Source organism: Babylonia areolata, chromosome 30 (genome assembly GCF_041734735.1).
Source record: "Babylonia areolata isolate BAREFJ2019XMU chromosome 30, ASM4173473v1, whole genome shotgun sequence".
NCBI lineage: Eukaryota > Metazoa > Mollusca > Gastropoda > Neogastropoda > Buccinidae > Babylonia > Babylonia areolata.
Window position 1 is genome coordinate 19683066 of NC_134905.1, and position 26141 is coordinate 19709206.

The 26141-nt window shown below is 42.2% G+C and overlaps 1 protein-coding gene across 2 annotated transcripts in view; it reads right to left on the reverse strand.

Moving 5' to 3' along the window:
• Window positions 1–26141, reverse strand: part of LOC143275398 (uncharacterized) — an 86030-nt gene that overhangs the window by 15697 nt on the left and 44192 nt on the right. The window contains exons 6-7 of one of the 2 annotated variants that reach the window (XM_076579471.1): window positions 18504–18684; window positions 4090–4794 (exon numbers count right to left, since the gene is read on the reverse strand). In XM_076579471.1, the coding sequence (XP_076435586.1) occupies window positions 4090–4794; window positions 18504–18684 (886 nt within the window). The remainder of the gene's footprint in view (window positions 1–4089; window positions 4795–18503; window positions 18685–26141) is intronic. The other variant, XM_076579472.1, reaches the window with a different exon arrangement.

Sequence of the window (26141 nt, forward strand, 5' to 3'; positions counted from 1 at the left end):
AGTTTTACGTCACTACCACCCTCTCTCCTCTTTGTTTTGTTTGGGTTTTTGGGGGGGTTTTGTGTGTTTTTTGGGGGGAGTTTTTTTTGGAGGGGGGTGGGGTTGTTTTATCCCGCCCACCCCACCCACCACAACTCCACAATCACCAGCCCGCTCCGACAGACAAACGCAATAAACAATGAGGGCTGCTTCTATATCACACGCACACACACACACACACACACACACACACATTCGCCCGCGCGCACACGCACAAGTCATGACACAAGGAGGGTTGACCGTGACACACGTGTGTACGTGTGTGTGCGCGTGCTCTGAACCACCACCACTTCGCCTTGCAGCGCGCGCGTGCTGCCAGTACGTGACCTTGCGAGGTCACCCTTCAAAGGTGAAGGACACGTAGCCCCTCGAGACAGCAGACGAGGTCGCACGCTCTCTCACCTTTTGGGGTCATACCTACTCACTACACGTGAGAGGAGCGGGGTTTTGGGTGGTTTTTTTTTTCAATGACATGAAGTGCCTGATATCATTTAACAAACGATGAAACATTAAAAATAAAAAACAGAATGAAATCTGTCTCAACGGGCTGCCACACGAGAGTGAGGCCCTTGTCCTGCGAGTAGATCTGACCATCTTTTCACGTCTTTTTTGACTCGCCAAGAATGCGAAAAAATGTATAAATGTGGCTGGGTTTTCTCTTTTCTTTTTTTTTTAGCACGCGTGCACACACACACACACACTGAGTCGTATTGGCCGCACAAGTCTTCCAGCAAAAAACAAGAATAGTCACTTTCCTGACAGCGACCGGTGTGCTTTGAGGTTCAAGTGCGGTGGAGAGAATAAGGTGAGCCACCGGGGAACCTACATACTGAACTGATGTCCATGCAGACGACCGTTAATCCACAGCTTTTTTTGCTTTTTTTTCCCCCCCTAAAGAGAGTGAGGTTATGTGAGGGCAGGTTATCGTTTTGCAAACAGTCCACTACCTACTTCACTACCTACTTTTCAACACGTCCTTGAAAGTCACTTTTATCTTGCTGGGCATTCACCTGCACAATCACCCACACCACTCCCCTCCCTCACTGTCCGCCCCCCCCACCCCCTTAACAGTACGTTTCCACTGTTTTCGTGGAGTGTGTGACTGACAACCTACTTCGTGAAACCCCTCACATACTCAAACTAGTAGTACTGGTTATTGACCATTTCACAAGCTAAAGTCCTTTAGCTATAATTATGTATAACGCATGCTCAGTGAAAACTTCTCAAAACACATTTTGCCCCAGCAGCACGTGACTTTAATGTAGAATTTTTTTTTTTTTTTTTTTTTTTTTTTTTTTAACCACACGGGGCCCCGACATTTCTCTTTTCCACTTCTTGTCTTGGCAACATGAGAAATCCACAACAAACGTGACTGGCTTTCAACACATATTGTTTTTTTTTTTCTCTTCCCCCTGTAATACTACTAGTATTACAGTATTTTAAAACGGATGAACTGAACATCCCCTAATCTTGAATGGCAATACTGGATGATCCCATATCCCCCCCCACCCCCCCACCCACTCCCATTTCTTATGCCATCTTGTTTCTGCTTTGTGTTAACACTGAATCCGGTTCAGCATGGACAAAAGTCAAAACATTAACATACCCTCACTGCTCCTCTTCTCTCTCTCTCTATCAGAATGATCCATATTGCATCAGGTTTTCCTAGATCTTTCGTGTAACATTCCCTTTCTCGACTCCACAACCTAACCAGCCACCAAGTCAAAACTCTTACGTAAGACAACTTGCGCTTTGTCAGTCATAATCTCACAGTAAACACATAAGACCTCAGTTCCAAATACACCTGTGTGAATCATAGTCCCGTGCCACATTAACCACACTGGTGTCAAATCACAGGGAACAATGAAAGAAGAGCACTTCATTCACGTCTTGCAGGCTTATTACATGTCATCTTCACACACAAACTGAATCACCGTGGCCTGAATCACTTCCAGTTCCACCACTGGGGGGGAGGCTGCTCTTGCCCACCAGGTGCTCAATTTTCAGGTTTTCTCACTGCAATTAGGGTCACAACACTCTGAAGGTTCCTCTTCATTCCAGACTCCCATCCTTGCTGCCACACTTGTTAGAAGTGGTCTCCATAGCCTGGTCATTGTGATCGTGGTCACGCTGGAACAGTCTCTGACTTATCACACATGCACATTTCCATCCTCAGTCCTGTGCAGTTGGTCTCCTTCTCCCTCTGAACAGCCCCCACAGATGATCATCTAGTGACACCCTGTACATTGTTCAAACCTGGCCTTTTCTTTAGCCTAACCAGTAAATACAATGTTCAACCCTGCCTCTGCTTTCCAGATGGGCCCTGGACATGAAACAGGACAGACACAGAAGGGAGGAGAGTTACCTCTTTGCCACTGCTCTGCTCACCTTTGGCAAAGTTCAATCTTCTCCTTCTCCTCTTCTTTGTTCATGAGCTGCAACTCCCACGTTAACTCATATGTGCACACGGGTGGGCTTTTACGTGTATGACCGTTTTTACCCTGCCAAGTAGGCAACCATACTCCGTTTTCGGGGGTCAGCCTTCTCAAAGCTTTGTTGTTGAGCTAGGGACAATAAGTACTGAGAATGTTGATTTTCTTGAACATTTTTCTGCATATAATATCCGTGTTTCTTCCAGAGTTTTTGCATACTTCGCAATCAAATGACACTATCCGATCAACTTGTCTTTGTTGCTGACAGGTCAGTTGAGCCACACTGGGCCATACACAGATGACACCAAGGCCTGCCTCAGGCAAACACTGTTGATGATCTCTCACTGACTTCTGCTAAACACTTTTCTTGACCAACAAACAGTGCAACATGACCTGTATGTGTGTCTCTAGAAATGTGTACCCACCCCCACCCCCCCAAAAAAAAAAATATATCCATTATCTCTCATCCATGAACATGCATGATAAAAACTATCCTCCTCTCCTCCCTATCCCTGTCCAGGGAGATTTCAGCAAGAAAAAACAAATCATTCAACCTTCCTGATTTCACCTTGGAATTCTTATAAAAAAAAAAAGCACACAGTAATTATGGATGTATGCCATCCAACACGCACACACACACACACATACACACACGCACGCACACACACACACACCGTACACATCGCACACACACGGGGCTGCAAACCTTCACACACATTTGCGTGGATACTGCACTCAAATCATGTCAAGCATACCATTACTTCTCATAACAATTATCACATGTCTGAAATATTCTTATGTAAACATATCAATGCTAGGATCAAACATACTTAAAAACTCTTGCATGCATGACATACATTCATGAAAATCACACCAATAATTAACATAATATCATATCATTAACATGTGCAAGAAAGCTTCCACAAAAATTAAACATAAAGTAGAAAAATCACGAAAATGTAGGTGGAAACAACTGAAAACAACAGATTATGATCACAAGGAGTTAACAGAAAACAAAACAAAAAAAAAGAGGGGGTTAAACATGGTGAGCCCCAAAACAGCTTCAAACCACAGTTGCAAAAGTGCACAGAATCAAACTGCGAAGATCAGCTGTCAATCATGTCAGTATGGAGAAGAGGAAAATGTTAATCACAGCGTGGGATTACCGAAACGGAAACCTTTGAATGGTTAAACTTCAGCTTTCAGATATACCTGCACAGGGTCTCTGTCGTGTGTGTGTGTGTGTGTGTGTGTGTGTGTGTGATTTTCATGTTTTCCCATAGCACAGGAAAAGTTATGACTTTAGGAGAACACTAACCCCATAACCCACCTGAATCCGCTAACCATTCTGCATGTATGTATGTATGTATGTGTGAGTATGCATGTTTCACAACAGAGGTGTGCACTTGTATGGGGATATCCTTTCCCTCTTTTTGGTTATGTGATGAACCTCTACACACTCCCATTACACCTTTGTTGTACCCAAACCCAAACCCAGCCCTGTGTGATGTGGTGTATCGCCCAACACCCCCCCTGTCCACTGATGGTCAGACGAACACAGTGCTGAAAAACAACTGGAGACAAAAACAGCTCCGGTGCAAAAAAGGACGGGACTTACCGCAGACCCCTTCTCCTCCTTTAACTGACTGGAATTAACATCTGGCTTCTGTCCCACTTTAGCCCCAGCATCACCACTGCCTGCTTTAGCACCATCCGCCTTCTGAGCGCCACCAACACTGCCTACCCGGGACGCATCACCGCTAGCACCTTCCAGAGAATCCGTCACCCCCTCAGAACCCTCAACACTGCCGCCTACGACGCCGACCACCAGCTCTCCAGTGGACTCTTCTGGTTTCAGTTTGTCCGCCTCCTCGGCCAGGGCCTGCGCAAAGTGGCTGCTCTCATACATGTCGGTTGGAGGGGAGTCGGGGTCAATGAACATCAGGGGCTCTTCCGCATAGTTGGTCTCATAGGGATGGAATGAACGAATCACTATGGGCATGTCCACCACATGGGGCAACTCCACGTCCTCGCCCCCCTCAGGAGGCACCCCCTCCTCGGCCCCGCACTGGGGGGGAGGAGGACTAGGCCCCTCATCCTGGCCACATGCAGGAGGCTGGGAGGAGGGGGGAGGGGAGGAGGGCTGGGGAGGGGTGTAGTCCGCCTGGTCCAGGACGGGTGGCACATAGGGGTAAAGGACTTGATAGGACGACGGCCGATCTTCCTGGGGCTGGGCCGCCTCCTCCCCGCCCTGCAGGGAGGGGGCAGGTGGTGGTGGAGGGGAGGAGGAGGGCAACACGTACTCATAGCGAATAAAAGGAGTCTGCACACAGAGCACAGCACACGGCATGCTAGCCCACAGTCAGTCGGAAAAAACAACACACCGCCCCCTTGCACGGCTGTGTTCCATCCCTTGGCAAAAACCTTCCGACGGCCAGGACTTCCCGTCACTAACGTCCCCTACCTCACTGCGTCTCTACAGCAAATGACTGCCCCCTAACTCCATGCTTTTTCTACCATGGTCCATCACCCGCTCCATGCAGAATCATTATTCCATGCTTCTGCTCTGGAATCAACTCCCTAAACCCCATGCCATCCCACTAGAATTAATGCCTGCAAACTCCGTGCTTTTCTACTGGAATATGTTTGTGAACGCCATGACTGTCTACTGGAATAAAAACCCTACCATGCTACTCTGCCAAAGCAACAAACAAATCTAGTCAAGTTTTTCTACACCATGGACACCACCCTGAAACAAGCAACACAAAACTCAAGCTTGTCTAAGATGTGGCTGTCACTGCGGACTGAACTACACTGGCCTAAAAGCGCATCTTGTGTCTTTCTCTTTTGCAAGTCATGTGAGAAAGGAGAAAAGAGGGGAGTTACTGGTTACCACAAACTCACAACATTCATGCAGAAGCACATGCAAAAACAATGAAGCACATGCAACAACAACAACAACAACAAAATGTTAATTCTCTTGATGCTTTTAAACAAGTGGTTTGGTGTTCTAAAACTTGTATTTGTTTATAGGTACGTGATATATGCCTGTAAAAGATTTTTTTTTTTAAAGTAAATAAAAGAAACAGGTGTCACATAGATCAGAGAAGGGTTGGTAATGGGGAGGATATACTGAAGAATTAAACAAAGTAACGCTACTGGTACTTTTTTTTTTTATCATTAATTCTGTGACCCCAAAAATTAATTTTGAGAACAGTGACCCCTGAATTTGAAGAGAAATAAATACAGAAATAATCCCTACTGCTGAACCCTTGGTACAGGAGCTCTGAACAACATACAGAGGAATTAACAGCATGTGGGGCTATGATGTGTAACATGTTCACTCAGGAATCACAACTGCCCACATACTGAAACCCACCTGAAATGGGTAATTATAAACTATAATTTTTTTTTTTTTTTTTTAACTGCTTTGAAAAAGTCACGGGCACAAGAGAGGGGAACATAACATTTAAAAAGGCATGGGTGGGGGGGGTGATGGTGGAGGGAGTGGGTGTTAGTTCTGGCTCAATCACCAGGCAAACTACCAATTAATTTTTTCTTTTCTTCATGTCCCCCCCTCTCCGCCACCCCCCTATTTTTAAATCCTGAAAACAATTGTGCAAGGCTGATTTTTTCCAGATGATCGCTATGGCAGCGTAGATGCATATGTGCCAAAACTGTCAAAACTAGAAATTTAGAAATGCCACGAAATGGATCAGCAAACCCAACAATGGCGATGACGAGGAAAGCATGTGGCAACCACCACATTGAAAAGACTTTCGCAGTGATGAAGAGGGTGTGCATGCAGAACACCAGCTCAGACAAAGTCAGCAAAAGTGTGGTGACAAGTGCAGAGCTTTCCTTTCTTTTCTTTTTTTCCCTCACACTTTTTATGTTTTCCTTTTTTGTTTGTGAATGTGCTTTTTCTGTGACAGCAGAGCAAATGTTACGCCGTGTTCCCGATAATGCTGGTTAGTTCCACAGTTTTGGAGGCTGCAGGACTGATAGATTCTGGGCGAGGCATGCCTGCACAGCCCCAGTGGATGTGCACTGAGCGGCCAGGTTCACCAGAGTTGACAGGTAGACAGTGGACAGGTTCACCAGAGTTAAGGTACTGGTGATGGAGATCAGATCAAATCAAATCAAATCAAATCATGGTGCCCAGAGCCTCACCGACCACAAAGGCCATCTCAAGGCTCTCCACTGGCGATGAGAGTCCCCACAGACATGGCGCACACAGGACAATGAGGGTTAGCTCAGCTGTTCTCACCTCACAGACTGGCTGAAATACACACTGCCTTTTGGTACGTGTGTGTGCGTGTGTGTGTGCCACCGAATATGTGGGTAAAATGCAACTACAAAAAAGACTGCGTGGTGTGTGTGTGTGTGGAATAGGGTGTGTGCGTAATCATGTGTCTCGTAACAGGTATGCTTGTATGTGACAACATAATGTGACTGTAAGTGCCTAATAATCTTTTCTAAGTGGTGGTGGTGGTGGTGTCTGTTTTTTGGTGGGGAAGGGTGGGGAGGGGGGAGTGTTCTACAGGATCACTATTCAAACCTGTTCATCCCTGATACTGCCTGTGTGGTCAAAAGAGATATCAGCAACAAAGATAAATAAATAAATACTATCAGTGTGAAATGACATACATGTAACTATAGTACACAATAAATAAACACTATCAGCGTGAAATGGCATACATGTAACTACTGTGCGCAGGTCTCTTGACATGTCTGTGTGCACAAGAACAAGGCAGATCTGGTGAAAGTTCACTGCCTATTTAGGGATCTCCAACCAAACTCAGCTCATGCACATGCAAGATCACTGATCAAAAATGCTCAAATGCAAACCATGTCTTGAGAGGGAAATTGTTTGGGGGTCACAGGCTTTTATACAAAACGCATACAAACAAGAGACAGGATTTGTTTTCGTCACTGCAACGTTCGTTCACACACATAAAAACTCACTCTGGTTATGAATCAGTTCCCCCCAAAAAAAAGTTATTGTACTAATTATGCTTAACAAACAAAACTAGTGAATACCATTCAGTGTGAATTTTGTAATCCCATAAGAGTGTGATAGAAGAAAGACTAATCCTTCCACATTTTTTTTAGATTTAAATATTGAACGTTGTAAAATGCTGAGCACTTTTTTTTTTTTTTTTTGAATAAATGAAAACCACAAATATACACACAACAAATCTTTTTAACAAGTGTTTAAAAAAAATACTACTAATAAATCAGTTTGCACTTTAAAAACTGAGAAATCAAAGGGAAAAACAATGATGCCTCTCTACACGCAAGTGTATACTTGTGTGAATGTGCATGTGTGCACACGAAAATAAATCGAGACACATACATTATTGATACTGATGAAAAATTCAATTGCATCTGTGTATGAAACACTTTCTTGGCTTTCCTCAGGTACCCACAGTATGGTAATAATCTCATGCTGGTGAGTAACAGTGCGAGTTAGTGCGAGTGGTTTTCTGGACACCTAACCACACAAACTATTTCAAAGAACTCAAATCAACTGAACTGACCATGAAAATGAGTCATGAAATCACACTCTTTCAAAGAACTAAAATAAACTGAACTGACAAAGAAAATGGGTAATGAAATGGATGCCACTGTTGACCTTATCTGAAGTATTAAAAAAAAACACACACACACAAAACTGCAACGACAATAGACCCAGCGAAAGAAACAAAATCAGCATCACAAATACAGCTAAAATGATTCCAGCTCAGCTGAGCTTCATCAACAGAGCCTAAGGGAATAAACCGTTTCCTCCTAACTATCCTCTAACTAAAGTGCATCACCTTGCCTTCAATATAAACTCAGATGTTCATGGTCTTAACCCACCTTTCAATGTCAACTGCATGAAATATTAATGTTAACAGAATGAACTAAAAGCATCTTTGACTGAGGTTAGTGGAATGAAAACAAACAAAAAAAAAGATCAAACAGTGGAACTAAACAAAAGATACAAAACCAAACAAAGTGCTCGTGAAATTAAGTTAGCTCCTAAACAGTTTCGATCTTGGAGTGGAAACCTTTTGTGCGGACTTAACCATGCCGTTCACACATCTCTACCACATAGGCACACATTATGCACACCATCCATCCAGCAGACAAGAAAGCAGCTGCATACACAATGAACTTCTCTCCAACACACACACACACACACACAGAACAAAGAATACATTCTACTAGGGGGGTGGGGGGGAAGAAAGAAAAAATGAGGTAACTGCAAAAGAAAGCACCAATACACAATCTCCTGAAAAAGACAGGTCACTAGTTTCTGGTCCCATTCCCCCCATCTCTCTGGATCTACACTCAACTCTATGTAAGCCTGGCACATCAAAAAGAACGTCGAGCCAAGGGATGAAACACTCCGAGTCAACGACAGCAAAACCCCATGCTCACAACATCTATCACATTAACAACCAAAATAGAAAGAAAGAAAAGAGAAAAAAAGAGGGGACGGAATAAGAACACTGGGACCATCTCGCAGTTTCAAACATGAAACACAAGATCAGACAACATGTACTGTGGGGAAAATGTCAATTTCCAACTCCTCTCTCCCATACCTGCACAAACATATGCACGCTCACACAAAATAACAAAATAATTAACACTCGAGATCAACATGACGTATTCATAAGCTGCTAATCTGTGTCGTGATTTAATTTTTTGTTCAGCCTTGTGTCCACAGGTCCAAACACACTGCCTTGGGTCCGTGTCCAGTTTTCTGGACAAAAAAAGTCATTTCGTCTCCTGGAATCCCCCCACCCCCTCCTAAAAAAAATTTTTTTTTTTTTTTAAATAAATAAATAAATCTATATTCATGTGCAATTTTCCATTCATTTCACACACAATGAGGACTGATACTGGGAGTTCATCCCAACAGAAAGATATCTGTTTTGGAGCAAGGACTCAATCACTTTCAAGAACTGTTCAGTTTCAAAGTGAATTTCATTTCATTAGACTGTGCATGTAAGCATGCAAATGAACACTCTTGCTCTCTCTCTCTCTCTCTCTCTCACACACACACACACACACACACACACATTCTCCCACTGCTCTGCCATCCTTCTCTTCACATCCCTTTCCATTCATCACACTGCTTTTATTTCCAACCCCCCACCTCTCCCTACTCACCCCCTACCCCTCAATAAAGTCACGCAACAAGGTGACTCGAATAATAACAGCAGGGACATGTTATCAGCCTGGCAACACTCCAGACTGCAAAGGTGGCCTTTTGTGTCGAAACTTTTCTCTCTGTGTTGACAGTGTCACTGATTATCTATTCATCTGTCTACCCCCCCTGTCAGCCAGCCTTTCTGTGGCCCATATATTCCATCAATGTATATGACTCAAGACAAACATACTGATAATTCATATCTCTTATCACCTAACACCTATTGGACAGGTAGACTGCCAACAGCAAACAAGGTCCTTCAAATCTTTTTTTTCCTCACCCCCACAAGGTCTCTCTCTCTCTCTAGACTCTGTGAGAAGAACAATGGTATCAGTTTTGCCTTCAAAGGACTGTACTGTGTGCTGCAGTGAAGTGCAGGGTCTGTGCTGATCAACCAGAGGATTGCCGTGACACACCACAATCCACACCCCCACCCCCCGTGCCCATGCCAAACGTTGTCAGCACCACGGGCAGTCCTTTCAGTCTGTGTCTTTACACCCAGGCAATAAACGGTTTGTGAAAGCATGCAAGTTCTTGTCAGCACAATGATGCCCCACAATAACCTACGTCACAACAACAAGGGAGCTAAAAGGTGTGGGGGTGGAAATAGCCACCCTGCAAAACTGACACAGCTTAAACCAACACGAACAACACAGTTATGAACGACAATGGCACAGCTATAAACGACACCGACACAACTAAAATTAACATAAACGACACTGACACTGCCAGAGGCGTACAGACCAACAGTTCAGCATGGCTCACACACATACATCACACACAAAACAAACATCCGGTGGAGGACCTATGGAATCAAACTCATTTCACCTTTGGTGGTCCTTATCTTGGCCTATACCCACTCCTTCTGCAGGTTTGTTCTGTTTCAGTCTAAGTTCGTTCCTCTAGGAGGCGTCACTGCGTTCAAACCAATCCATATATATATGCTACACAACATCTGCTAGGCGGAAGCCTGACCAGCAGCGTAACCAAACGCGCTTCGACAGACCTTGAGTGCATGAATATATATTTGTGTACCGATCCAAGTGCATTTCTTCTACAGAATTCCACCAGAGGACAACACTCTCGTTGCCATGGAGTTCTTTTTCAGTGCGCCAAGTGCATGCTGCACACAGGACCTCAGTTTATAGTCTCATCCAAACGACTAGACGCTCAGTTCGATTTTCCAGTCAAACTCGGGGGAGAACGGGCGAGAGCAGGATTCGAACCCAGAGCCTCACAAACACTGTAATGGCAGATGAGCGACTTAACCATTCTGCAACACCTTCCTCCTAATCTGTTCCATGCAGGAATAAACAAGAAACATTACTTCTCTCTCATTTCACATGCACTAAAGTATTTTTAACTGCTGTTCCAGTTTGTTTCGAGCAATATTTTCCCCCTATTCTTTCTGGATTACCTTCATCCAAAGCCATGTAGCTAATGATGAGGGATTTTAAGTTTGCTTTTGGGTTTTAGTCAGAATTTAAAAAAATAATAATAATAATGCAATTTTGTCAGCATGGGTGCATAGTGTTTAATGCCAAGAGTGAGAACCTTTCAAAGCTACAGACCTGAAGCCTCTTATCTACCCAGAGAACAGGGGACAGTTTTTTTTCTTTTGAAAGCCACAACAGAGGTGAACTGTTGGCCCTTCACAACATGCAACTATTTGGACTGCTGACTGTCTGGTAAAGAAAAACAAAGAGAGACATAAGAAGATGGAGGAAGAGAGAGGGACTGAATAAACAGAGAAAATAGAGAAACAAAGACATAATTCCTTTTGAAACTAAAAAAAAACAAACTACTAACAAAATTTATAAAAGCGACAACAACAAAAAGTTTATAAAGACAGGACAACAAGATGACCTTATGAATATGACCAATGAAATGTACAACAATTTTTAAGCCAAAACTCCCAACAACCAGGAGAAATATAAATTAAAAAAGCTGGTCAACTTTTTTTTTTTTTTTGTTTTGTTTGTTTTTGTTTTTGTTTTGTTTTTAAATACCTGAAAACAAAACAACCACCACAAAACAAATGAAACTGTTCACGGAAAGAACACTTTCCATTGCACATACACAACTACAAAACTGAGGACCACATCTGTGGAAAAGAAAGAAATTACTACACATCAAAAAAGAAAAGAAAAGAAAAAAAAAAAGCGTGCTGTATGCGCAAAGCCACTGATGGGTTTACAGCCAAGGTCAGTGTTGTTAATGGGTGTGCCACCATCCCATCTATCTACGACCGCACTGTGTTAGGTCCAAACGCCTGTCCCCTCGCTCCACTAATACTTACTCTTCCAACAACGAGGGGCTCTACTTCTGACCCATGTGCAAAATTCACATCCCCTATCCCCCCCCCGCCCCAACCACTGTGCGTGCAGAAGATACGTTCAAAGATAAATACACATGATACAAGACAATGTTATACAACACCAAAAGACAAAGAGAGACACAAACACCAGGTATATATATATATATATATATATACAGTCTAACACTGACAGAGAAAAAACGTGAGAGAGAGAGAGAGAAAAAAAAAGCCAAATTGTGAGGAAAAAATCCACACATTTACTGTCTTACCTCATATCCCTTTAAAGCGAAACAAAAAAAGGTCATATTGAATGGAAACGGGTGACATCAGGTGACAGACAAACTGCCATGGATCATATTTTTCCACATACATACATATATATCAAATTTTTCTGCACCCACTGCCCATTTTCTTAACCAAAAAAAAAAAAAAAGTAAAAATTTTTTGTCCCAGAAAATCAACAGTACACTCAGCCTTTCCTTAATTAAAGGAAAAAGAACCAAACCTGACAGTCTTTTCAAAGCGCCACCCCACTCACTTAGTCACAAGCTTCATTTCCAACTTACACCACACAACCCTGTCTGTCTGTTCTACTTTTGGCAGGTTTCAAACCTGTCTGTGCAAACTGCTCACGTTTTCATTTCCCCATGTTTTCAATTAACTTTTCCTGACTGGTCAGAATTCTCTATAAAAAAATTTTTTTTTTTTTAATATAAAAAAAAAGATGCAAAGTTTTGTCTTATTGGTGGTGGTGTTGGTTGTCACTGTTGAGTGAAGGCCACCATCAACAAAATGAGGAAGAATGTGCGAGGCACACAGTGCATAAAACTGGAACACAGCTCCAGGTGACACACTTGTCACTGAATCACTAATCAACTGCTGATCGTTTTACACACCACACCAATTCTTTCAAAGCTGATGATGGGTGCTGCTTCTTCTTCTTCTTCTGCGTTCGTGGGCTGCAACTCCCACCTTCACTCGTATGCACACGAGTGGGCTTTTACGTGTATGACCGTTTTGACCCCGCCATGTAGGCAGCCATACTCCGCTTTCGGGGGTGTGCATGCTGGGAATGTTCTTTGTTTCCATAACCCACTGAACGCTGACATGGATTACAGGATCTTTAACATGCGTATTTGATCTTCTGCTTGCATATACACACGAAGGGGGTTCAGGCACTAGCAGGTCTGCACATATGTTGACCTGGGAGATCGTAAAAATCTCCACCCTTTACCCACCAGGCACCGTCACCGTGATTCAAACCCGGGACCCTCAGATTGAAAGTCCAACGCTTTAACCACTCGGCTATTGCGCCCGTCTGATGATGGGTGCAATCTTTCTCCAACACAGTACACAATATAGTTCAACTCCAACATGCTATGTTACATCTGGTCAGGCATCCGCTATTCTTTGTTTCGATTTGTTTTCCTTTTTCTATCTTTTTTTTTTAGCAGACGTCGTGAAGAGTACATGGATCAGTCTGCAAGCTTTAATCAATCAATCAATCACTTTATTGTCTGATACAGAGTATAGAAATTCGCCTTCAGGCTCACCGTCAAGAAAATAAAACCTCATTTCAGCTTTTAAAAGTGAAGACACCTCCTCGAAACAGTAACCGGCTGACACCACTGCAAGTATTCTTTCCTGGCCTACAGTCTTGTCTACAAAACAGATTGCTCAAGGGGGGGGGGGGGGGGGGGGTGAAACAAAAATTCTAATTGTATACTTACTTCCAAATTCACCAATTCCATATTCATCAGCTGTGAGCAGCAGTAAATGAACAACATATAAAGTATTACACGTTAATTTCAAAATCATGAACTTAAGAGACTTTTTTTTTTTCTTTTTTTTTTTGAAGTGTCAACACAGACAAGCTACCTTGCAACATCAAGTGAATCCTGTTTTTCCTTATTACTGTGCTGTTCAAGATATGATTGGGTTTTTTTTTCAAACTGTCAAGATCAGACACTCGTAACCCACTGTTTTTTCAAACTGTCAAGATCATACACTAGTAACCCACTGTTTTTTCAAACTGTCAAGATCATACACTAGTAAGCCACTGTTTTTTAAACTCTCAAGATCATACGGTAGTAACCCACTGTTTTTTAAACTCTCAAGATCATACGGTAGTAACCCACTGTTTTTTAAACTGTCAAGATCATACGGTAGTAACCCACTGTTTTTTAAACTGTCAAGATCATACACTAGTAACCCACTGTTTTTTCAAACTGTCAAGATCATACGCTAGTAACCCACTGTTTTTTCAAACTGTCAAGATCATACACTAGTAACCCACTGTTTTTTCAAACTGTCAAGATCATACACTAGTAACCCACTGTTTTTTTAAACTGTCAAGATCAAACGCCAGTAACCACCTGTTTTTTAAACTGTCAAGATCATACACTAGTAACCCACGGTTTTTTCAAACTGTCAAGATCATACGCTAGTAACCCACTGTTTTTTCAAACTGTCAAGATCGTACACTAGTAACCCACTGTTTTTTCAAACTGTCAAGATCATACACTAGTAACCCACTGTTTTTTTAAACTGTCAAGATCAAACGCCAGTAACCACCTGTTTTTTAAACTGTCAAGATCAAACGCTAGTAACTCACTGTTTTTTTCAAACGGTCAAGATCATACACTAGTAACCCACTGTTTTTTAAACTGTCAAGATCAAACGCTAGTAACCACCTGTTTTTTAAACTGTCAAGATCATACACTAGTAACCCACTGTTTTTTAAACTGTCAAGATCATACACTAGTAACCCACTGTTTTTTAAACTGTAAAGATCAAACGCTAGTAACCCACTGTTTTTTTAAACTGTCAAGATCATACACTAGTAACCCACTGTTTTTTTAAACTGTCAAGATCATACACTAGTAACCCACTGTTTTTTAAACTGTCAAGATCATACACTAGTAACCCACTGTTTTTTAAACTGACAAGATCACACGCTAGTAACCCACTGTTTTTTAAACTGACAAGATCACACGCTAGTAACCAACTGTTTTTTAAACTGTCAAGATCATACGCTAGTAACCCACTGTTTTTTTAAACTGTCAAGATCACACACTAGTAACCACCTGTTTTTTAAACTATCAAGATCAAACGCTAGTAACACACTGTTTTTTAAACTGTCAAGATCAAACGCTAGTAACCACCTGTTTTTTAAACTGTCAAGATCAAACGCTAGTAACCCACTGTTTTTTTAAACTGGCAAGATCACACACTAGTAACCACCTGTTTTTTAAACTGCCAAGATCAAACGCTAGTAACCCACTGTTTTTTTTATAAACTGTCAAGATCACACACTAGTGACCCACAAACTCCCCCCACCCCCACCCCCCACCCCCCTCCCCCAGTCTTAACATCCACCCAGCTCAAAAACTGGAATTCCAGTATTGCAGATGATTCACATCCCTACTTTAACAAAATCTGTGCTCCAGTGGGAAAAAAAAAAAGAAGTAATAATTCATTTCTGTTGACTCAGATTCACCGTCAATCCTCGCATACTGTTTACCCCCCCTTGTCCACACTACTGATCAGTAAGCTTGTCGTCAGTGAAAAGGCTGGCTGTCACCTCACTGAGATAAAGACTGAGCTTACAGGTCAGAATGTCAGTCCACACAGTCTTTAGACTTCTTCCTCCTCTTAGGCATTCATTACTTTTATTGTATTTGTATTTCGTATTTGTATTTGTATTTCTCTTTTCATCACAACAGATTTCTCTGTGTGAAATTCGGGCTGCTCTCCCCAGGGAGAGCACGTCGCTATACTACAGCGCCACCCTTTTTTTTTTCTTTTTTTTTTCCCCCTGCGTGCAGTGTTATTTGTTTTTCCTATCGAAATGGATTTTTCGACAGAATTTTGCCAGCAAAAACCCTTTTGATGTCGTGGGTTCTTTTGCGTGCGCTAAGTACATGCCAGCACACGGGACCTTGGTTTATCGTCTCATCCGAATGACCTGCGTCCAGACCACCACTCAAGGTCTAGTGAAGGGGGAGAAAATATTATCGGCGGCTGAGCCAGCCGTGATTCAAACCAGCACGCTCATATTCTCTCGCTTCCTTGGCGGGACGCATTACCTCTAGGCCATCACTCCACTATCACTTCAATAAAACTCAATCAAAAAATATACAAATTACACTAACACTATGTCAAAATTACACTATGTCAAACTCATGCCACAATGATTCTTATTTCAACCTAAGTTCACCAGTCAAGGGTTACAAGTCTGCAAAACTGCATCCATCTATAGTACTCTATCTGTATTTGGAAGCCCCCCACACACACACACCCTCCACCACAAACCCTGATGTGGTGGGTCATACACTACTGAATCATGGCCCATCCTGATTCAACCTGTGCATGCTGCTCCCCCTCCCCCCCCACCGCCCCCCCACCCCCACCCCTGACCCCCCTCCCCACCCTGGTGACCCAAGTGACATGTTGGACCTGTGAATCAGTAGTCATCTAAACTGCCCACCCCACCCCATCCCCTAACCCCCCACCATGCTTGACAAGACACATTCCATCCAGGCTCCTAAAAATATCTACTTCCCCCCTCCCCCCCCCCCTTTCAATCAAATCATGTGTTCTAAAAGGCAAAGGAAAAAAAAGAATAAATAATAATAATAATAATAATAACCACACCAATTTTTTTTTTTTTTTTAAATGCATATGTAAGGACGGAAAACCCCACAATACAAAACACAAAACAACAACAACAACAAAAACAGTCCGGTCGCCACGACCTGCAGGCACAAGGTTATGATTAACATCGGTTATGTCACGCTACTAACACTCACTTGCTTCTTCATGTACATTCACAAATTCTCACTCAAAACAGGGTCCACAACAACAAGTATACAACAAAACGACAATAGTCCATGGGTGTTTTCAAACGTCACACACAAAAACTCCACAGCAAACAGCATCCAAAACAGGCAAACGCCGCCACCTGGGCTCATGCACCTGGCTTTTAGACAACCAAAAAAAACAAACAAAAAAAAAACAACCAACACATCAACCTTCTGTCAAAAGCACTGAAACAGGAAATTCTTCTCTTTTTTTCTTTCTTTCTTTCTTTCTTCTTTTAATCATATATATATATAACTGGCAGCATATCAAAGCACAACAACCACCCAAAGTTATTTTGCTGTTAACTGTACAAACAACACTGTAGCAGGGCCAATGAAGGAACAAACGTAACTGCTCATCCAAAGATGACATGCAGCAAACATATCATACTGGATGGGCCGGCGGTCTCAGGACAGAGATGGGGGGCGGGGTGGCATTCATTCATTTTCATTCTTCTTCTTCTTCTGCGTTCGTGGGCTGCAACTCCCACGTTCACTCGTATGCACACGAGTGGGGTTTTACGTGTATGACCGTTGACCCCGCCATGCAGGCAGCCATACTCCACTTTTGGGCGTGTGCATGCTGGGTATGTTCTTTGTTTCCATAACCCACTGAACGCCGACATGGATTTCAGGATCTTTAACATGCGTATTTGATCTTCTGCTTGCATATACACACGAAGGGGGTTCAGGCACTAAGCAGGTCTGCACATATGTTGACCTGGGAAATCGTAAAAAATCTCCACCCTTCACCCACCTAGGCGCCGTCACTGTGATTCGAACCCGGGACCCTCAGATTGAAAGTCCAACGCTTTAACCACTCGGCTATTGCGCCCATCGCCAGGGCATTCATTCAACACCTTCTGCTCCGGGTTTTCTTTTTTTTTGTTTTTTGAAGTTGCTTTTTTTTGCTGAGAAGCTACACACTATCAAATCCCAAGCCAGGGAGGTGTGTCAAATCACCCTGAGAGTGGCCCCCTGAAGAAGAACAATTCCAGCCACTTGGGGAAAGAAATGATAGGTACAAGAGTTGCTTTTCTTTTTTCTTTCTTTCTTTTTTTTTTCTTTTTTTTTTTTTTTTCGCTTCATGTTCCAGGTCCACAATTCCAAAAACTCTTCATCCCCACCACCCTTCCCAAGTCTTGCCCTCAGCACCTTCAGTTGTTTTTTGTTTGTTTTTTGTTGTTGTTTTTTTTAGTTCACTTCTAAAAAAAAATATTGAAAAAGAAAAAAAAATCTAAAGATTTTTTTTTACTCTTTTTTTTTTTTTTTCCTCGAAGGTCAGACAACTTTCCAAGCTCTTCAACAAAACCCCACAAGACCCCTAACATCCCCTTCTCCAGATTTGATGCCACTACCGACAGCAGCACAGTACACACGGTGGGAGGTGCCGGGGGGAGAGGAGGGGGGGGTATGCCACGCTGCCCATCTCTGTCACATCACACAGCCCTAGAGAGGGAAGGGAACAGAGGGGGTGCGGGGGGGGGGGGGGGGGGGGGGGAGCGGGAAGGAAGGAGGAGAGGGAAGGTGTACAGCAGCAGGAGAGGAGAGGAGGAGGAGGAGGAGGAGGAAGGGAGGGGGGAGGGGCCAGGGGAGTGGCGAAGAGAGAGAGAGAGAGAGAGAGAGAGGAAGGAAGGGAGGCCACCTACCACGGTGGGGTCGAGGCAGGGCTGGACCAGCTCCATGAAGATGTCCCACCACATCTGGAGAAACTCCTGGCTGTGGCCCGTCTCCGGGTAGACGGTGACGGTGCGGGTGGCCGTGTTGTAGGGGTGGTTCCAGGGCTTGATGGCCCCGATGAAGTGCACTATCTTGATGGTGTTGCGAAACCTGCACACACACACATACAACACATGCAACACATAGTAGCATGTAACTTTAGCATGGCCATGTTGAGCCATGCGTTCTGCAAGAGCTGCCCAAAACACATAGAGAAATCTGTTGTGATACAAGTAATAATGAAATACAACACACACACACACACACACACACACACACATACAACACATGCAACACATAGTAGCATGTAACTTTAGCGTGGCCATGTTGAGCCATGCGTTCTGCACGAGCTGCCCAAAACACATAGAGAAATCTGTTGTGATACAAGTAATAATGAAATACACCACACACACACACACACACACACACACACACACACACACACACACACACACACACACACACACACACACACACACAACACATGCAACACATGGTAGCATGTAACTTTAGCGTGGCCATGTTGAGCCATGCGTTCTGCACGAGCTGCCCAAAACACATAGAGAAATCTGTTGTGATACAAGTAATAATGAAATACACCACACACACACACACACACACACACACACATACAACACATGGTAGCATGTAACTTTAGCGTGGCCATGTTGAGCCATGCGTTCTGCACGAGCTGCCCAAAACACAGAGAAATCTGTTGTGATACAAGTAATAATGAAATACACAACACACACACACACACACACACACACACACACACACACACACACACACACAACACATGCAACACATGGTAGCATGTAACTTTAGCATGGCCATGTTGAGCCATGCGTTCTGCAAGAGCTGCCCAAAACACATAGAGAAATCTGTTGTGATACAAGTAATAATGAAATACACAACACACACACACACACACACACACACACACACTCATACAAACAGCTTTCACGTTCTTTCAAGATGAAGCTCTCTCTCCATTTCAACTTCGACTCAAGACTTACAGCTTCCGACACAGCCTCATTTCATGTCTTGGCAAAAACTCATCACCAGTGACTCGTCTTCTTCTTCTTCTGCGTTCACTTTTTATTTATTTATTTATTTATTATTATTACTACTTTTTTTTATTTATTTATTTATTTATGTACGCTTATAGTTGATTTCATCAAGTTTTTGCGCCTTATACATATTATTAGTAGTGGTAGTAGTTATTTTTTTATGTATTTATCTATTATTTATTCACCCCTTATTTTTTTATTTTTTTTTTTTTCTCAAGGCCTGACTAAGCGCGTTGGGTTACGCTGCTGGTCAGGCATCTGCTTGGCAGATGTGGTGTAGCGTATATGGATTTGTCCGAACACAGTGACGCCTCCTTGAGCTACTGAAACTGAAACTGCGTTCACTCGTATGTACACGAGTGGGCTTTTACGTGTATGACCGTTTTTACCCTGCCATTTAGGCAGCCATACTCCGTTTTCGGGGCTGTGCATGCTGGGTACGTTCTTGTTTCCATAACCCACCGAAGGCTGACATGGATTACAGGATCTTTAACGTGCAGTATTTGATCTTCTGCTTGCATATACACACGAAGGGGGTTCAGGCACTAGCAGGTCTGCACATATGTTGACCTGGGAGATCGGAAAAATCTCCACCCTTTACCCACCAGGCGCCGTCACCGTGATTCGAACCCGGGACCCTCAGATTGACAGTCCAATGCTTTAACCACTCGGCTATTGCGCCCGTCATCTCCAGTGAGTAATTCTTGACATCAGCATCAAAATTAAAGATTTTTCTCTTTTCTTTTTTTTCCCCCTGCAGAATAGAAGATTTCCTTTGTATACTCCCAGTTTGACTAGAAATAAACTTAACCATTATTTCAGACTGCTTCTCCCTTTTATTGGAACGAGTGATTTCTGCCTGAAAGATCCAGGTGAAAAAGTCCTTTTTATCAGATTTTTTTTCCTTCAACAAGATCACAGATTTTGACCACCACCCCTCCCCCACACGCACCCTCCCCCCCACTTTTTTTTTTTTTTTAATTATTCTTTTAAACTAGACTAGTTATACCTTTGCAAACGTGCATACTGTTTGTCATGAGGTTAAGACTGTGTTCACTAAACCAGCTGCATGCTTCCCACTGGTGGCTCAAGCCCCAAACTGTTTGTCATGAGGTTAAGACTCTGTGTGTTCGCTAAACCAGCTGCATGCTTCCCACTGGTGGCTCAAGCCCCAAGAGTTTCCAGCCTATCTTCTCCCAGTTGTTGTTTTTTTTTCCACAGCCTGTTGACACCGTGGGTGTGAGTGTGTCTTTATTTCCCGAGCATCATAGTGGTAGTTCAGATTACATTTACAATTAAAAAAAAAAAAAAAAAAAAAAAAAAAAAAAAAATATATATATATATATATATATATATATATATATATAATTTTTTTTTTTTTTTTTTTTTTTAAAGAGAGATTCATTGTTTCTCTCATGAACCAGGCTGGTGGTGGTAGCAAAGCATTGGGTGTCTGTCCCATCCATAAATAAAAAAATTAAAAAAATTTTTTAAAGTGTCCAAAAATATTTCTGCACATTCTATGTACGCTGAAGCACAGTTTGCCCACAGTGAACATTGTTTTTTTTTTTTTTAAATCATCTGACAACACTAAAAGTAGAACTGTAAGTCATCATTTTTTACAGTTTTGCTTCGTTGCTCACATCATCTTTTTTTTTTTTCTTTTTTTCTCTAACACTGAAACAATGTTGTTTTCTTTGTTGTTGTTGTTGCTTTTTTTTTTTTTTTTTAATAAACTACACCATGGCTGTCGGTAATTTTGACTTCTCTCAACACTAAGTTACACAGTAGCAGAGAAAAAATGCAAAATGCTGATGTCTTAAAAATTGACACACATCAGCGAATCAAGGCAATTACAGCGTGTAATTCTGTTTACACACACACACGTGTCAGGAACGTTCCCGGCATGCCAATTACACCACAGCAGGGAAAAGAAAGGAAGGTAACCTTTCTGCACCCAGTCTCCCCAGCCACCCTCCACAATCACCCCCAGCTGGGCCTCCCCCGGACTGCACTGAACCAATGCTGAGTGAGTGTAGAGTCAAGGGAGGCAATTCCAATCATGCCAAGAGAACCAATGCATTTTGAATAATGGGAGGTAATTCCAGTCAAGGCAAAAACTTTTCATCACCAGCATATTCTTCTCTATTGCCTAAAAAATCAATACCTGTTTTTGGAGGTTCTTTTCGTTGTTGTTGTTGTTGTTTTTTTTTGTTATTTTGATGACAGGAAATGTTTTTTTTCTGTTGTCGTATTCCTTCAAAGCACATGTTTGGAAGAAAAAGATAAAAAAAAGTCACTGGTTATGCCAAAACTTCAAAACTTGAAAATAATCGTATTCGTTTTTAACCCTTTCACTACTGCCACAATTACAGCTTGTTCAACATTCCACAACCTGGGAGGTTTCTGAAGTAATTTTTGATGATGAAAAAAAAAAAACAACTATAAGAGTGACAATGTCCATACTCCTTCCCCTGTCAGATGTTTACAGCAATCACTCCAAAAAAAAAACAACATTGTCAGGATCAAAATTAGCCCTGAATACAACTTGGAACAGTTACAACACTTGCTGAGGCAGTAGAACATATCTTTCTATCGCTCGATAATACTCCAACAGCTGCAAAAGTTTGTTACGAAGCTGCTCAAGAGTTTATCAAGAGTTATGTCCCTTCCCTCACTGTTTACACAAAACAAACAGTAAAGAAGAGGACATCATCATATACACTGACGGCTCAGTCACCAAAGACCAATCCAGTTGAAGATTCACTGCAAAAATGGGAAAACAATTAGGGAAGAGAATGCTGCCTACAAAGTCACAAGCTCCAGCTTAACGGTGGAAGCTGAAGCTGTGACACATGCCCTCCAGTGGCTATCATCTACCCATATGCCTCGAAACCAACATGCCATGATTCCAACGGACTCAATGAACCTCATACAGAAAACTGAAAGTGGAATGGGAAGCCCAGAGTGGCATGAGGCAATGCACAACTTTCAGATTCAAAAACTTACATGGTCATACTGCCCGGGACATGCCGGTGTTAAGGGAAATGAGCAATCTGACAGACTTCAGGGTAATTTCTCTGTGAGTGTGTGTGTGTGTGTGTTGGGGCTCATGTACATTTATGTGTGTTTGTGCTTTCATATCTGTGAAACTGCATGTTTGTTGCATATCTGTTATGCATGCGTGTGTGTATGTGTGAATGTGTGTCTGTATGTTTTATATTTATTTGCTTATTAGCTTATTTATCATCATTACTGTCTATTTATTTTATTTTAACTTATTATCATTATCATTACTATTATTATTGTTTGGGGTTGTTGTTTTTTTGTTTTGAGTTGGGGGAGGGGATGGGGGGTGGGGGGGGGTTTCCTCAAGGCCTGACAAAGCGCGTTGGGTAACACTGGTCAGGCATCTGCTTGGCAGATGTGGTGTAGCGTATATGGATTTGTCAGAACGCAGTGACGCCTCCTTGAGCTACTGATACCGATACCGATACTGATACCGATTACACAAAGCTGATTGGTCCCAGAACCAGTCTGACGAATCCAAACAAGTTTGTGAAACAACAGGAGCGATGAGTACACAATATGTTCAGTTTTTAATCAAGCAACACGTTTTCATTTACTGCAGAGCAGTCACCCTGTACAACACTAACTTGCTGCCAAAACTGGAAGACGATGCTACGTCGTCGTGTCAAGAGCGACTTCCCAAAATCCCACCGTCTTATTTTCAATTTTCACCAGATATTTCATATCATACCTAATCATCATCAGCATAACAAGAAAAGCCATTTAAACTTTCGTGTTTTATGTTTTATCATGTTTTTTTAATCCAATAATTTCATCCTCATTTTGAGGCTTGACCTTTTATTTCTTGCGAAATTTTTGTGGCCTTCCCTGTACTGCACAGTTTGGGAGTCGGCTAAAAAGGTCATGTCAATACATATAATAATGCCAGCCTTTTAAACAGGTAATGCAGTTCCCAACAAAATGCCAACATTAATGTTTAAACACACACACACACACACACACACACACACTCACACACATACATTGTCTCTTTGTATTTATATAATCTGTCAACTCGGTCAGCTAGGATAATATTGTTGTTTGTTATTTGTTTGCTGTTGTTGTTTGGGTTGTTTTTTTTTCCTCAAAGGTCTATTATTTTAAACTGAGCTAAAACTGCTCTATAATCCTTATATTCCCAAATAATTTAACCATGTCGTTTACTTCGGACTTTTGGCCAACCAAGCAAGGACTCCGCATAGGTTGTTTAAACATAAACAATGCAACAAACAAGAAGGACGATATAGCAACCATTCTTCATAACACTGGAAATCCATTTCATATATTCCGTTTTGCTGAATCCCGACTCTCTTCTAACGTAACAGATGCTGATATGCACATGCCAGGGTACCAGATTATCCGCTCAGATCCAACTAAGCCCAAAACTACTGGTTTACTTCTGTATTTTGCTTCCACATTAAGATGTAAGAGATTAAACAGTCTTGAGGTTTATGATGTAGAAACAGCATATATATATATATATATATATATATATATATATATATATGCACTTTGTTGTTATTGTTGCTCTTCATTTGCTTCTCTCTCTCTCTCTCTCTCTCTCTCTCTCTCTCTCTCTCCCCCCTATTTTTTCTTCTTTTTTTTCTTTTTTTTTTCTTTCTTTTCAATTTTTATATATTTTTTATTATTATTTTTTAAATTATTATTTTCATTGATGGCTTGATGTAAAAAAAAGCAATTGTTGCTTATTCAATTTACCATCATGAAATAAAATCTTGACTCGACGCACACAAAGAAGATGATTACACAGACACTCTTTGTTTATAATAATAATAATAATAATAATGGTATTTATACAGCACTGAATCTTGTGCAGAGACAAATCAAAGCGCTTTCGCACCAGTCATTCACACGCATGCATAACTCTAAAACTGTAGAAACTAAAGACAAGGAAGAGGCAGGCAAGGGAGGCTATTTTGGGAAGAGGTGGGTTTTAAGGCCAGACTTGAAAGAGCTGAGTGTGGAGACTTGACGAAGCGAAAGAGGAAGTTCATTCCAATCGCCAGGTCCAGAGACAGAGAAAGAACGGCGGCCAACAGTCGAGTGTTTGAATCTGGGTATGCGTAAACAGAGTGGATCCGAAGCCGATCGTAGTGAGTGAGATGGAGTGTAGAGGTGAAGTTTACACACCAGCTAAAGACACAATTTTCGCTAAAACCCTCTCTTGGAATCATATTCATGGCCACATGCAGAGGAATTTCTAACATATTTTTCTTTCTCTCTCAGAGTAATATTAAAAAAATTTTTTAAATGAAAGTCAACTACCATCACCCTTCCCCCCCCGCCCCCCCAGCATCTACACCATCTTGATGCAGGCCCAGCTGCGCTGGACAGGCCATGTAGTTCGCATGCCAGACCACCGGCTCCCCAAGAAACTGCTGTACGGCGAACTCCAACATGGCAAGCGCTCCCATGGAGGCCAAAAGAAGCTCTTCAAAGACACTCTGAAAGCTTCTCTGAAGGCCTTCAACATCAGCCAAGACACATGGGAGCCGAATGCAATGGACAGACCAAAGTGGCGTTCAGCTGTCCACAAAGGCGCCAAAACCTGTGAGGCGAACAGAATCGCTGCAGCAGAGCAACGCAGACAGGCCAGGAAAAGCAGTGCCAGCAAGTCCCCGACAGCCGCCACCATCCCCTGTCCACACTGCGTCAGAACCTTCCGGGCACGGATTGGCCTGACCAGTCATCTGCGCACCCACAGAGCCCAGCCCTACCCACCCACCCCCAGGATGACTAGATGGTCCTCGTCGATCCCGATGGACGAGCCACACAGTGTGTGTGTGTGTGTGTGCAAGTTTATGGGGTGTGCGGATTATCTAGTCTCATCTTACCAGTTTATTTGATTGATTTATTTATCTAGCTATCTACCTTTTATGGGGTGTACGGATTCTCTATTCTCATCTTACCAGTTTATTTGATTGATTTATTTATCTAGCTATCTACCTTTTATGGGGTGTACGGATTCTCTATTCTCATCTTACCAGTTTATTTGATTGATTTATTTATCTAGCTATCTACCTTTTATGGGGTGTACGGATTCTCTATTCTCATCTTACCAGTTTATTTGATTGATTTATTTATCTAGCTATCTACCTTTTATGGGGTGTACGGATTCTCTATTCTCATCTTACCAGTTTATTTGATTGATTTATTTATCTAGCTATCTACCTTTTATGGGGTGTACGGATTCTCTATTCTCATCTTACCAGTTTATTTGATTGATTTATTTATCTAGCTATCTACCTATCTATTTGTCTATTCATTTTGCCTTTGAGGGCTGGATGTAAAAGAAATGTTTTAAAAACCTGTGCTTGTTAAGATAGATAAGATAAGATAAGAAAAGAATAACTTTATTATAAAGGTCAGGTGCATTATCACAACATAGACAAGTAAACAACATGG